This window comes from Mus caroli, unplaced genomic scaffold, assembly GCF_978045245.1.
Source record: "Mus caroli unplaced genomic scaffold, Mus_caroli_1 scaffold_10, whole genome shotgun sequence".
In the NCBI taxonomy this organism is placed as follows: domain Eukaryota; kingdom Metazoa; phylum Chordata; class Mammalia; order Rodentia; family Muridae; genus Mus; species Mus caroli.
This window is the reverse complement of record NW_028227265.1, coordinates 73,834,918-73,851,352: the sequence shown is the minus strand read 5'-3', so window position 1 is coordinate 73,851,352 and position 16,435 is coordinate 73,834,918. Positions and strand designations below refer to the sequence as shown.

General features: G+C 35.7%; 1 protein-coding gene across 1 annotated transcript in view; it reads left to right on the top strand.

Annotated features, from left to right (window-relative positions):
- The first annotated feature begins 14,978 nt into the window (after positions 1–14,978).
- Glra3 (glycine receptor alpha 3) overlaps positions 14,979–16,435 on the top strand; it is a 173,231-nt gene continuing 171,774 nt past the window's right edge. The window contains exon 1 of the mRNA XM_021169808.3: positions 14,979–15,493. Within this exon, the coding sequence (XP_021025467.1) occupies positions 15,375–15,493 (119 nt within the window). The 5' untranslated portion in view covers positions 14,979–15,374. The remainder of the gene's footprint in view (positions 15,494–16,435) is intronic.

The window sequence follows — 16,435 nt, the reverse complement described above, 5'->3', positions numbered from 1 at the left end:
CGTCTGTCCCTGAGGCTGACCTTGGTGATAATGTCTGCATCAATTATTGTTTACTACCAACGTTGAGGACCCCACTGACTAACTATGCCAGGAAAGCTGCCAAGTTACCAAGCTTATCTCTATCAATCAGCACAGTGTTTCTCCTGCTCCGTGTCCTCAAATGTATATCATAGAAAAATCTTTCTCCTCTCTCCTCCCTCTCAGGAATTGTGAATAACAAAAAATTAATGTCAGCCATTCAAACATAAATTAACTCTTCTCTTCATACACATATATATGACATGGATATGAATAGGGGTAGATAGATAGATAGGTAGATAGATAGATAGATAGATAGATAGATAGATAGATAGATAGATAGAGATAGATAGACAGACAGACAGACAGACAGATAGATAGATAGATAGAAGGATGATGGATAGATAGATAGATAGATAGATAGATAAAAGGATGATGGATAGATAGCTAGATAGCTAGATAGATAGATAGAAGGATGATGGATAGATAGATAGATAGATAGATAGATACTTTGCCAACTGACCTATACCCCAAGTCTTATACATTATTTTGGTCATTGTTGGAAGTAGTTGGGATTAGACTCAGGCTATGGCTAATTTCAGCAAACAAACATCCTGCCACTGAGCCACATCTCTAGACCTCTGGTCTTAATTGACTATATACTGCATTGTAGGTTATGACAAGGACATTCACAAAAATACGCTCATCATAAGCCAATTCATAGTCTTTCTATTTGAACTTTTATATTAACTTAATGCATATGCTATTCTATCATTGGCAACAGAAAAAGGAAATGGATATTTAGTTTATAAAGGAAGAATTAGCTCAAGAAACATAGAAGTGGACAGAAAATAACAGAGATCATTACTTAGGAGCTAGATAGTGACAAATGTACAAGTTGTAAAAGAAGGCCAAGAATACATGCTATCTGGATTGTTTAAGCCAAAATATTAGGAAGAGCAATTATCCATGCAGAGTTAAATATCGTGATTAGAAAAAAACCACAGTTACATACTTTAAAGAAAGTTAGCAAAGTGTTTTGAAGAAAATAGAAGAAACTAATTTATCAGGAATGTACAAAAATTACCTTTGGAATAATTTTTATATTATTTTATACATGAACCACATTTTCTCCAAGAAATGCCTTAAACAATGCTTGAAATTTAAAACTAATATGAAACTGAAATTTTTAAAGAAAATCCCCAAAGATACCCCAAATTTCTAATATCACCTTACTGTTTTAAAGTATCTTAAATAGTAAGTGAGGATCTGGTAAATAGAATAAGAAGTATCTTCTAGCTTGTGAAAGCATGTTTACGGTTTAGAAACCACCATTTTGTTCTTAGAGCAATTGAAACAGCGAACAGAGTAAAAGGCAACCAAGGGGGTAAAATCGCAGAACTAATTGGTACTGCCAAGATTTGATAAGCAGGTCAGTCACACCTCAAAATTGGAGAGATAGCTGGGAGATTACAGATAAGACTCGTCAATGGGAACTGCCACAGGAAACATTACCTGGTTTAAAATGTTAAGAGAGACTTGAAAATTTGTTTCCACATACCAGTCTGACAACTTTGAAACACAAGGTGAGCTCAGATTTGAGTGCTGCAGATTGTCCAAGGGCTTAGCTTCTGGAGTGCTAACAAGTCCTCACAGTGATCTCTGGACCAAAGGCCTCGCAGATTTGTGACAGAGAGGGGGAAAATAAACCACATTGCTCAGGCTAGAACATGCTTTCTTAAAACACTTGTCCTTTATACTGAGAACTTAGCCAAGTCTAAACATGAAGGGATTTTTATCAGAGCCTAACTGCTATGATTTTGGTCTGAATTTTTCCTACAAAGCTTGAATGTTGAAAGATTGGCCCCCTAATGGAGCAATCATCAGAAGTGTTTGATGAGTTGCCAGTTCAGGACACAGATTCATAACACATTGAAGCCTAATGATAAGACTATACACCCTTAATTCCACAATTTACCACATTATCACTGAAACTTATTTACAGAAATTTAATTTAATCTTTAACTCATACCTGCTAACTAATAAAAAAGAATCACAATGAACAGAATGTGAGAAAACAGTTTCAAGAGCCAGAGACATCAAACTCATATATGACAGAGATTAGAATTATCAAAGTGGCAATGTAACATCATCACTATAGTGTAAGCTATAATAGGTAAATTTGACTTCATGTAAAAATCAGTAAGTAATATAAGTGGAAATACAGAAATTATGAGAATCAAAATATGCTAAGAGCAACACAGTATAATGGAAAGGAAAATTAATTAATTTTTGGTTGATTTTTTTGAGACAAATTCTAACTATGTTGCCCTGGTTGACCTGGATCTCTCCACATAACTCTTGACCTCATAGAAATCAGCCAATTTCTGCCTGCTGAGTGAGTGGATTAGGGGAGGTAAAATATGGTCAAAATATTTGAAAGAATAATGAACCAGAATTTCCAAAATCAATATCAGACACTAAACAACAGATCCAGGAAGCTCAGAGAACATCAAACAAAACAAATGCCAAAACAATTATACACAGACACATAATATTCAAATACAGAATATCAAAAAACAAGGAAAAATAGTCTGAAAGGAGCCATAGTTAAAGCATAATAAAGAGGAGCAAAATCGAAATTGCGTCTGACTGCACAGAATCCATGCATGATAGAGTGTAATGAAACCTTAAGATGCTGAGGAAAAACACTTCAACAATTCAGAGTCTTCACAGCCAACAAAACTGTGCTTAAAATATGGAGCAAAACAGATTTCTCAAGAGAAAGAATATAAGATTGTAGCTTTTTGGGGGAAGCTATCTTGAAAGGTGTGTTTTCACAAAAATTATAGTAAAGGGCAGTCATACAGATAGATATAAGATTGAAAGAACATTGGAGAAAAGGTAAATTGGGGTAAAATATAAAGTTTAGTATTTATAGTCTTAATTCATTCTAATTATATAAGCATAATAATGTGCTAACATAAAAGTTAATAACACATTATATAAGGATGGGTAAAAAGAGTTGGAATACATTATTATTCTGAGATCTTTAAATGGTTCATGAAGAAAGAGGAATACTGCCACTTGAAGCAGAGTTTAATTCATTGTAAACATCATTGCCAACTTTTGAGCAAATGTGGAAAAATATAAACATAAAAAATACAATAAGTGTTCTTTGAGTGGAAAGAGGATTAAATTGCATAAAATGTAACTGAAGTCCCTAGAAAGTTAAATACAATGGAAGACAGAGACAGGGACATAGGACAAATGAAACAAACTGAACTTGTTATACACTTAGGTAGTATTTTAACTACATCTACATTAGTGATCATTTTGAACCTCAAAGATGTGTGTGTGTGTGTGTGTGTGCTTCTGTGTATGCAGATGTTTAGAGTTGCACATGACAAATGTTTGCCTGGGATACAGGAGCTAGAGATCAATGTTTGTTCTCTCATTCTCAAACTTTGTCTCACTGAATCTGATTGGCTAGAGTAACTAGCCAGAAAGCTTCAAGTGTGTGTGTTTACCATGGCAATACTATTTTAAAACAAATGGGAACCTTTCATAGAAGTAAATTCACTAGAGATGATATTAATCACTAATAAAATGTAACTTTCATAGAAGTAAATTCACTAGAGATGATATTAATCACTAATAAAATGGACATAAAAATGTAATAAAATTATAAAAACAAACTCAGTCACTATTGCTGATGCCAAGAAGTGCTTGATCACAGGAGCCTGATATAGCTGTCTCCTAAGAGGCTCTGCCAGATCCTTATGGATACAGATGTGGATGCGTTCAGCCAACCAGCAGACTGAGCATGGCCCCAATAGAGGAGTTAGGGGAAGGACTGAAGGAGCTGAAGGGGTTTGCAACCCCATGGGAAAAACAATAATATCAACCAACCAGAACTCTAGAGCTCCCAGGGACTAAACCACCAACCAAATAATACCCATGGAGGGACTCATAGCTCCAACTGCATTTGTAGCATAGGGTGACCTTATCTGACATCAATTGGAGAGGAGGCCCTTGATCCTGTGGAGACTTGATGCTAATGTCCCAGTGTAGATGAATGCTAGGGTGGTGAGTGGGAGTGGTGGAGTGGGAGGGGAAGCACCCTCATAGAAGCAGAGGGTGGGAGGTGGGATAGGGGATTTGCAGATGGGACACTGGGAAGGAGGATAACATTTGAAATGTAAATAAATAAAATTAAAAAAAAATTATAAAAGCTCCAAAGTGCCTGAGAAAAGAGCAAAATGTTAAGGAGAACAATGTCTTAAAACCATAGTTATCAAAAGTGTAGCCCTAGCAAACTGATAAACAATGAAATAAACAATGAATGAAAGAGTAATACATAGAGAATACATTTCTAAAAACATAAGGAACACAGTCAAGAAAGTACAATATTTTCCACTGGTAGAAGTTGAGGTGATTATTTTAACAGCCAAGTTGACAAGATTAAGGGATATTAGTATGGGGACATTAGTAAGAGGTTATTTTAGCAATGTTGAGGACATTTCTTAAAAGCTATCATGTCATTTGGTGTGCAGGGGGGGATGAGGTCCTCTCGTAGTGTGAGTGCATCATTCAACTGGCTTGATTTATGGAACAAATATGCTACTTGCTTTCTCTTATCCTATAGCTAGAATTCATTTACTTCTTCCCTTCAACATCAGATTTCCTGTTTTTTTTTCCTTCATCCTGGGCACTTAAAAGTCTCTTGACACCCTAAGATTCTCTGGCCTTAGGTCTCAGTCTGCGAGTGATATCAATAGTCTCCCTTCAATCATGGATGAATTCAAACTTTTGAAATATTAAGATCATCAGGGCAGGTTGCAATCTTATAACCTTCAAAGTTATATAAGCCAAATCTAATCAATATTCTATCATCTACACATCAAACTACTAATTTGTGTATTGATATTCTATTCTCTCTACTAATAGTTCTATGAAGCACCTTCACTAGTGCAGTGGTAAACAGCTGGAATTCACCTGCAGAGGAATGTACATGGACACAACTGTCGAGAGAACAACATCAATCACATAGTGGGATAAATTGTTTATAAAAGTATGTTTCATCAGATATTAATATAAAAAAGGACACATAAAGCTCTCCAAGCTCAGCAGGAAGATAACTGTTCAACTTAGATATCAGCCAAAGGCTTCAGAAGACATTTTACCAGATAGGGATTGGAGGAAGCAAACAAACACACATAAAGTTCTTCTGCATCATGCCATCAGAATATCACACGACAATGGATATCACTATACAATGGTAAGAGTAGCCAAAATCTTTCATAGTACCAGGCCTGGCAAGCTGTTGAAAAGAAGAACCTCCATTCATTGCTGGTAAAAATGCAAAGCAATGTGTTTGTTTTAGAAGGTAAACTGACAGTTTAACTGAAAAGTACCAAGCTATCTTACCCACAAAATTTAAGTCATGACCAATATTTACCTACTGATTTAGCACACTACTTATATTTACCTAAGAGAGATGAAAATATTTATATTTACAAAATACATAAAGATAACTACATTGATAATTTATAAAACACAGAAACAAGCAGGATAATCTTAAATACACTAATAAGCAAATACTTGTGTTGTGCCCAAAGAATAGAATATTATTTTAATTTTAAAAATAAAGAAGCCATTGTACCATGGAAAGGCATACAGAAGTCCTAAATACACATATAAAAGTAAATAGAGAGACTCATTCATGGAATTTCAGAGAGGCAAAACAGAAATAGTGTAGAGTGATTGTCAGATAATAGAAGAAACAAAGTATGAGTGGGTAAAACAATGAGGCATGGTGAACACTTATGACCACACTATGACACTACAGCAGGAGGGTCATGCCACGGTTTCATTGTGCACACACAGATCATGTACAATACAATAATACACACATAAAACTATGGTAATTATGTGACAATGATGCTTTAATTTATCATTTAATCATGGGATGTCAATTATGGGGATTAGTATACATTATAGCATTCATAGTGCTATATCTCTAGACATTCAACATATTTTTGCTTTGAGTTTACCTCTATCTACTCTAAAATAATGTTGACTATTACACTTGGTGAAGGGCTTGCCACACAAACAATAAAAAAAACGATTTAATTTCAAGCACTGGAAAAAAATCTGTAGATGTGTATCCTTGTAATCACACTGTTGGGTAGGTAAAGACAAGCAGATTTCTGTGGGCAATCACTGGCCTGCCATCTTAGCCTAATCAGTGAACCCCATGTTCTTGTCTCAAAAAGACAAGTAATCTAGCCTGCATATGCATGTGCATATATGCACGTGCACACACTTGTAAGAACGCATAAGTAATTGCACACACACACACATACACACACACACACACACACACACACACACATGATCTATAAACATTATATTATCTAGGCATAACATTTGAAAAATCAAAGTATTTCAATCTTCTCTTATCTATACATCTACCTAATAATCTAATTTCGGCCAATCTGAAAATATTAAGATATATGAAAGGAACTGACCACATTTGGCATGGTTCGATTTATAGGAAATATGCGGAATGAGCCTATCTATGGAAGCAAATTAGTTTATTGCTTGTTAGAAGCCAGAGATGAAAAAGAATTAAAATGAATATCAAAGGGTGTGAGACTCATTGTTAAAGACTTTAAATATAACAACCTCACTAGCAAAATTATATGGAAATACTTAAGAACTGCTGAATTGTGTAGTTTAAGGAGGAACAAATAGTATAAAATATATCTTAGGTTTTATTAAATCTGTTATTTTAAAAATTGCATCAATAATAAAGATGAATTCTTGGCTATTAAATTGCTATTCCTTTTCATGGATAAATACAAAAATGAGAATTATAGGTGTCAGAAATTATAATGAAAATGTCAATAATTCTACAACATAAAATTTTAATGGAACTGAAAATCATGGGAAATACATTACAATGAATATAAAACAAATGAAAGTGTTTTACAGATACAACTCTATAGCTCACTTGGAACATAATTTTGAAAATGGTAACAGGAAAATAGGGGTCAATATTGAAATGACCTCACGCCCCCACAAACAGTACTACAAATACTGGTAATGCTCCTTAAAGTTCTCCTAGAAACTTAGATATCTCAACAAATAAATACCACTCTCACATTATTACTTCTAGGACACAAATGAAAATAAAAGACAAAATGTCCCCTTAAACTATTGATGGTTCTAAAAGTTTTCATCAGCAGCCACCATAATGAAAGGAAAATGTATATCATGCATTCCATCCAGGTAGCTAAATGGTCAAACTGTTCAGAAAACCACTTATACTGATATTCTGGAAACAATTAAAATTCTAACTACTGTGACCATAAATATCTAGTTGCCATTGTGACTCATCTGTTTTAACAAATGTGGAATCAGTATCCTGACAGATTTGCTTTGAGCACCTAGTTCAGGAACACTTGCGTCAGTGGCTTGTATTTAATATGAAAAAATCCTTTCTATCAAAACAGGCTGGGTTTGTATGTAGGCCATTTATTATCTTTATACTACACATAGCATTTATTACTGCATATAGATAAATCAGTCTTCCCATATAGAAGTTGCAACTTATGAAAAAGGTCCTACTAAATATTATTGAACATACACATTAAGAGCTATTTATTCCCTCCATAAATTTATTTACCTTATACTGTCTGTTAAATCCTCCAGTAAGTTGGAAGCCTTTGATATGTGCTTAGAAAGCATATCGCTCTGAAAAGTAATTCTCTGACCAACCCTTCTACAACAAGATGGGAAGCACAAATAAGATAATTAGCCAGAAGCTCATGGTCCAGCAGGCCAAATACTTTAAAAAGTGGCAGAAAGACACTGACTCGAGTAAGACAGAGAGAGCTAATTCATGAAAAATTGTCCTTTAATCTCCACAGGCATGTTGTACCATATGTGCAACTGAAATCTCAAAACACATATACACACCTACACAAACACACACACACACAAATACATAGTGTGGGAGAATAATAAATTAAACACTAAAAATGAAATACATAGAAAATTTTAATTATAGAACAAAAACTTTAACGTTCCTATAATATCTGACTAGAAAAAAATAATTTTCAAGAAAGGTATTATATATTTCACCTGAATGTAAAAACATTAAAATACATAAGGTTAAAATTAAACATAATGTATTAAGAGAAAACTATTAGCTAAATGAACCCAGCACATTGTATTTATATAAACATGTAACAATAATAATTAAAGAAAAAATTTTAAAAAATTGAGAATGAGGTGATAGATACAGGAAGAACTGTAGGCAGGGGTGGGATGTAAATTGTATAAATACAGTTCTCATTTAGGAAATTTTCAAAAATATTTTTAAAATTAAAGAATGTATCCATAGAAAAATACAAAACTTACTTAAATCTTTAAAGAAGATGATTTTTGATGTTAATATTATAAATGCTAGCTATAAACTATCTTAGGAAATTCAAATTTATGGAAAAAATTGTGAATACAGATTTTGATTTTAAGAATAAAAATGATACACTTGAATAACCTATAGGATTTTAAAACTATAACCATTTTCCATTGTCTTAAATTCTTACACAGAATAAGATTTAGTAATATTGTGTGGCTTTCCCTGGAGATATAAAGCAGTGTCTCTTTAACCTATTTATAACACTAACAAAACAAGAAAATTATTCGGCATAAGTGTAGCAAAGGGAACCCATGAGTTTATTGGAGTTTCATTAAGAAGCATAGATATCACACACACACACACACACAGAAAGCTGAGTTTTTAAAGAGAAAGTTGAACCCATCACAAGTGTGAATTCAGGAAAATTGCATCCCTGTGAGAGTAGTAGGGAGCATGGCAGGTTGAAGTCTCTCTCCAATAACATTTACTGACTTTATATCTTTGCAGAAAGACCCTATATAGATCTTGTAAACTTTAGGAGCTACTTGACACTTGTGAATTGATAAGTTCCTGAACCTTGAATAGTTTTTCTTTACATTGGACTCTTAATGAGACTTCTTCCTGAATGAAATATTTCAATTGGAAGGAAATGAGTGAAAATTTATCCACAGAGACTGCCATATCTGGGGATCCATCGAATAACCAGCCTCCAAACGCTGACACCATTGCATACACTAGCAAGATTTTGCTGAAAGGACCCAGATATAGCTGTCTCTTGTGAGACTATACTGGAGCCTAGCAAACACAGAAGTGGATGCTCACAGTCAGCTATTGGATGGATCTCAGGGTCCCCAATGGAGGAGCTAGAGAAAGTAACCAAGGAGCTAAAGGGATCTGCAACCCTATAGGTGGAACAAATATATGAACTACCCAGTACCCCCCACAGCTCGTGTCTCTAGCTGCATATGTAACAGAAGATGGCCTAGTGGACCATCAGTGGAAAGAGAGGCCCATTGGTCATGCAAACTTTATCTGCCTCAGTACAGGGGAACGCCAGGGCCAAGAAGTGGGAGTGGGTGGGTGGGGGAGTGGGTGAGGGAGCAGGTGGGGGACTTTTGGGATAGCATTGGAAATGTAAATGAAATAAATACCTAATAAAAATTTATCCATGTTGAAAAATTTTAATAACAACATAATCAAAATAAAATGTATATCCAACCACAAGATTTACACCATAAATATTGTCTGTGGTGCATGGTACAGAATGTGTTAAAGTTTTCAAACACCAATAATCATTAAGATAAACCTATAATAAAATTTTACACTGAACAAACCTCTTTTGAAAAGCTGACTTCTACATGTCTTCCATAAGTAGAAGAAAGTAAGTATAATTCTCGGATTATGTCCAAAAGAAATTTAATTGAGTTGTAATTATTCAAAGCCACTTGAAAACCATGGATAAGATTTCCAAACACAGACGACTGTTGAAAACACATCAATATTTAACTTAAATTTGCACCATATATGATCTTATAATATGTTTGTGTGTGTATGTGTATGAGAGAGAGAGACAGAGACAGAGACAGAGAGACAGAGAGACAGAGAGAAAGAGAGAAGATTAAACATTGATAAGGCATTAATGAATTTTGTACTGTAAACTTAAATATATTCTTTACCCTCCTCTCTTTATTGTAAAGCTATTCTACTTTATTGTTATAAAGTGGTCTTCTTTGAAATTACTCAAAAGTCTGAGAATTTTATCATTCCTAGATGATATCTTATTACTTTACCTTCTTTTAAAATGAACAAAAGACATCACATTATTTCTTGTACCTTAAACCATTCATATAGTCTCTAAGACATCTTAACATTAATAATGCACTAACATACACATTTGATTGAAATAGTTCAAAACCTTAAGTATGATAATCTATTCAGCAATTTGATAGTAGTTCTTACATTCACAATTGTATTTGTCCGGTTTTCTTGGAACTTTAAATGTTATGTGCTTACCAAAGTAAATATATAAACCTGTGTTTATTTACTTTATTCGTCTAATCTGCCTTCTCATTTTTTCTTTTGTGTTTTTTTTTTGTTTCTGCTACAGGCTGCAAATATGCAGATCTGGTGGTCTTGCAGTTCTACATAGACCAGGGTTGTCATGTTTTGCCCTGGTATTAATGTACTTAGACGACTGTATATAACCTGCCAGAGATGGCAGGTTTCTTTACATTGAAAAAGACCTGTCTAGTTAATATTAAGGCCTCACTTTGTAATAAAATACCTTTTTTTTTTTTTCAAATGATAAGTTCTTAAATTCTTCCACTTAATTTTTAGTCCTTAGATTATTGAATTATAATATATATATAAGAAAGCTAATGTAAACTTATTATTAATTTTAAACTTATTAATTATAGCAGGCTTTAATTATATATATATATTTTTTACTTTGGAACTGTCTGCAACCTAGTAAGAATGGTAATTTTTAATAATTTATTAATTCTTCAACTCCCTAGGATTCTTTGTCACAGATTATATACTTGCTACCTATTATATTTCTGACATGTTTTTAATTATGCAAGTCTCAGTTTGTTATTTTATTTCATCTCCTTAAGTGTCTGATTGCATGTTTTTCTCTCCGAAGTTGAATCTTGGTGCTACAAAACAGATCTACTGTGTCTTCTCTACCACTAAATTGCCTTGAGTTTATTATTAAACTGATATTAATTTACTTTCTGAAGTAGTCATTTAGAAAAGCTTAACGGAGAAAGGTTTGCAATGCACTTTGTTCAAATATTGTCTCCAAAAAAACCCAAATGTATTTGTTAGAATGAGGTCTGTTTGTACAGACTGATCTCTCTGTATGTTTGTTATTTCTTTATTAGCCCTTAAATTTCACTGTAGGAGTAAACAAGCAAAGGAAGTCTCGTCTCTGCAAAACAGTGTTTATGGTGCAAGAGCAAGTGGGATGCCAGCCCTCCTGGGTGTCAGGATAAAGCCCCTTTGTTCCAGATTTCAAATCAGATGCTCAACCTCAGGAACTGAGGATCTACTCCAGTTTCTACTTAGCCATTTATGTCAAATATCCCTTTCAGGGTTAAAGAATTGATGTGTCATAAACTTTTGTTGCCTACATACATACGTGTATAAGTACAGTCTTCTTTTTCTGTATAACATTACATGAGCGTATGCTTCCAGGGATAACCATTTGGTGTTGGGTAACCAATTTGTGAATGTTTCTCCAGGGAAGGCAATTTCTTGCACTCTCAAAATTCCTAGATTTCTTAAAAGCAAGGAAGAATATATGGTAGCACTTCAAAGGAGGAAAGGGAAGAGGGAAATGATACAGTTATATATAATCTAAAAAAAAAAATATATATATATATATACACAAGACAAACTCCATGGATGTAGTAGGTTGTATCCACATATTTATGTGTTTAAGTCAGTATATATACACAAATTTTATTATAATAAAATAATTATTATTATTAATAATTAATAATGAGCATGAGTATTTGAGATGTACTGAGAAAGACATCACTATCAGTTGCTAAAATGTCCATGCTAAAGAAAATTTCAAAACTGTTCAAGTTATCTTCAATATCTTCTAGAAAGCAGAATATTAATTTCAATTGTTTAAATAAAAGTTTGAGCCATTCTGTTCTTCACACTCCATGTTTGGAGGATAGGTGTTTCATGAGTCTATAAACTTTCGGCCTTCCAAGTAACATATTTTAGTTTCAAGGAAGTTGTCAGAGATGCAACAAGACACTCTAGAACTCAGAACTAGAAACCACATCTTATCTTCTGATAACTCTAACATTGTGCCCATGGTTTGAGGGATTATTTGTTTAATTGGATATTTTATTTATTTACATTTCAAATGTTATCCCCTTTCCTGATTTCCCCTCTGCAAACCTCCTATCCCATCCCCCCTTACCCTGATTCTATGAGGTTGCTACCCACTCCCACCTTACCACCCTAGCATTTTTCTATACTGGGCATCAAGCCTTCACAGAACTAAAGGCCTTCCCTCCCACTGATGCCAGCTAAGACCCCTTTAGCTCCTTCAGACCTTCCCCTAAATCCTCCATTATAATCCCTGATAGTTGGCTGGAGCATCTGCATATGTATTGGTTAGGCTTTCTCAGAGCCTCTCAGGAGAGGGCTGTACCAGGCTCCTGTCAGCAAGCACTTCTTGGCATCAGTAACAGTGTCTGAGTTTGGTGTCTCCATGTGGGATGGATCCCCAAGTTGGGCAGTCTCTTGATGGCCTTTTCTTCAGTCTCTGCTCTACTCATTGTCCCTGTACTTCCTTTAGACAGGAGCCATTCTGGTTTAAATTTTGGAGATGGGATGGGGTCACCCTCCCATCAATCCTTAATTGCAAATGAAGTTGAGCATCATTAATGATATCAACATTACACTGACTGGTTTTTTGTCATGGTGGCACAAACCTAGACTTACCAGGGGAAAAGGAATGACTAACTAGAGTTGCCTCCAGGAGACTGGACTGTGGACAAGTTTGTGAGCAGTTTTCATTATTAATCATTGATTGGTGTGTCCCCAGAACACTGTGTCTGGTACCACCAGCTCTGGGCATGTGGTCAGAGCAGTATAAGAAAACAGGCTGAGCAGGCCATAGGAAGCAAGTTCATTAGCAACTTTCCTCCATGGGCCCTGCTCATCTTTGGTCTCATTGCTGGGCTGTGGTAGGACTTGAATAATCACTGTCTTGAACAAAAAATAGAATAAGAAAAGTTGTAATATAGATATATTTTTATTATGTGTACTTTTTAAAAATTGTATTTTTTATTGGTTGTTTATTGACATTTCAAATGTTGTCTCCCTTCCCAATTGTCCCTCTACAAACCCTCTATCCCCTCCATCCCCTCCCCCTGCCTCTATGAGGTGCTCTCCCACTCACACACCCACCGATTCCTCACCACCCTATAATGCCCCAACCCTGGGTCATTGAGCCTCTACTGAACCAAGGGGCTCCCCTTCCAGGGATACCCAAAAAGGCAATCCACTGTAATTTTTAATCGGTGAATAACTGAGAAGCAACTGTGTAGTGTAAGTTTTCAACAGGTTCTTTACAGAGGATATCTTCTCAGAGGCAGTGAGATGGCTCAGCAGGTAAAGGCATTTGCTGCCAGGCAATTTGACCTAAGTGTGATCCCTCCAACTCACAATGTGAAATGACAGAATTGCCTGTCCACAAGTTATCCTATGACCTTCACACATGACATATATTAGTCCATGCAATCATCCATGTGTGCATTTATACATGTACACACAAATGTAATATAGATACAAAAAAAGAGTATTGTGAACCTTCTAGGAGGTATAAAACTGAGGTGTTTCTTATGAGTCTTCTGTAAGTTGATGATTTAAATCAGAAAAGAGTCACATAAAACATGTCTTCTACAAATATAGAAATGAATCCAGAAAACTTATTTTTCACTGAATGAAATTAATGTGATCTACTAAATAGAAGACATAAATAAGAGTATTCACTGTAACTTCTTTCAGCAGGTTGGTAAAGGATGCCTTGTATACTTCCAGCTAAATCTAGTTTTCCATTTTGCATCTAAATTGTAAATTACAATTTTAACTCAACTAGGAAAAAGATTGTGGGACAGGTTAAGAATGTATTCTTAATATGTAGCTTAGTTGTTGAAAAAAGTTAAAGAGTTGAAAGGAGCAGTTTCAGAATAAATTTGTAGTGGACTTTTTTAAAAAGCCAAAAGAAATGAACATTTTGATACTGGCCAACTGGAAATAAAGATTTTCTATTTTCTATTTTAGGTCTCACTCACACACACACACACACACACACACACACACACACACACACACACACACACACACACAGTGGAGATGAGAGACTGGGCTCTGAAAAGATTAAGGAAGAAATAAACCAGTTAGTACTATGTGCTAGTTCTTCCATTTAAAACACCGGAGCCAATCATTTGAAAACTGAGGGGTGGGGGGTGGGGGAGTCTAAGTGATGTCTCTCCAGTCTCAGGAGATTTCCTCCCTTAGTCTTTTCGGAAGCCTCATTAGCACCAAAGTCAATTAACTGCCTGCAAGCTGGCTCTGAGCATGAGATGCTTGTAGAAGCAACTTGTTCGGCTGGGCATGTGCATTGCATTCCCAGCTCTATGAGACAGTAGTCATATCTGAAAAGATATGTCTTTACTAAATTGTGCCTTTTCTGAGAGGGAAGGAGCCTCCCCTCGTAGTTCTGCCCTCTAATTCTGCAAACCACTGAATCTCCCCTTCTCAGCTCCAAGGATTCCTTCTCCACTCTCTCTAGGAGCCTAGTGGGCACTGCACCAATTCTACACAGCCCCTCCTTTTTTGGGGCTGAAAGGCTGAGCATTCCCTTGCTTGGTAAGTGGCCTGTCACTCTGTCCTGCTGTGCAGCTGTGATTGGCGGGAAGGACAAGTCCTCTGGCCCCGCCCCCGCCTGTCTTTGCCGCGCTCCGCTCCGTGGGATTTATGCAAAGGTGGAGAGCGAGATTCTGGCTCTTGGACCTAGTGGAGCAGCATTCCCAGTTTTGACTGCTGCTGTTCTTCCTCGAACCCTGCCTGGGTCAGAGCCAAGAAAAGGCGAGTCCTTTTCTGCTGATAGAGCTTTGGGGGAACTGTTGCTCAGGACCTCTGCACTCCTGACGCGTCGTCACAGTCTCACGCTTTTCTGTGGCTTTACTGTGAAATCACTCGCATGTCTGTAGCCCTGTGAATCTTTCTGCTCAGTGCACAGAGCAGGAGTCCAGGAAAACATCAAGTGTTTGAAAGAGGGATTCAGAGTCCTGCGGGAGCTGTCTGAGGTGCTGAAGCTCCTCAAGCGTTTATCTCCAGCAGCCCCAAGGGGTTACATGTCACATTTTCACTTCTGTCTTTCTGGTCCCCCATGCCTTGGATAAGACTGCTTTCAGGATCGTGGATCTCTTTCCGTATCATGGCCCACGTGAGACACTTTCGGACACTAGTTTCTGGATTTTACTTCTGGGAAGCCGCACTGTTACTGAGGTAAGTCTGCATGCATTAACAATCTCTTTAAGAGAGCTCAATAAACCAATGTGTTAATCTGCAACCACTTGTTAATGAGGAAGCTGAGAAATCTAGGACTGTGTTCTGACTTACTGAAACAATACTTAAATCGTACTTATCTGTTTCAAAGAGCCTACTAATCTATCTATTGAGACATCTGGAGATATATAATTTCCTGTTATTTTTCACTGAGGGTGTGTGTTTGAGTAGCTGGGCTCTTCCCATGTTACTCTTCCAAACCTAATGACTTAAAAAAGAAAACAGATATTTTGCTTCTCACATATTTCTCATTAGAGTTTTCTTGGTAATGATGAATTATAATTTCTAGGTGTTAATATCTTAAAAATACAAAACAAAATTAGAAACAGGGCCATCATGAAAACAGAAAGGCTAGTGTAGAACATAAACAATTTTTGATTAGAGAAATGTCATTTTCATATAGGAACTGATTAGGTAAAAGAATAGAAACTTTAAGGTACTAGTTTGCAATGACCTAATTCAGCAAGGCATGAAGTAAAATAATTAATAAATCATCAGAAATGTTCTGTGCCTACAGTTGTCTTTTGGCAGAAAGCAGTATAAGAAGACTATTAACTTGTAAAATTGTCGTGCCATGACAGTTTTTCCTATGTCTCAATGATATTTGGTAGTCTTTCTACCTTTCTTCACAGTTATATAGAAGATACTAGGGTAAGCTAGGTGAAAGTTAAGATAATTAAAACTCCATTGTTCAGTAAACACTGTATGAAAGCAAAAAAAAATGTTCTTATAGATATTTAAACTAGCAACATAAGTTTTTCATTAGTATTATCACATAATTACTGTGGGATATTCACTTTATGGCTGACAACCTTTTCAAGAGTGCAAAGTTAAATAACTAGAGCACTGAATCAGTTAAGCATATACTGGTTCCCATGTGAT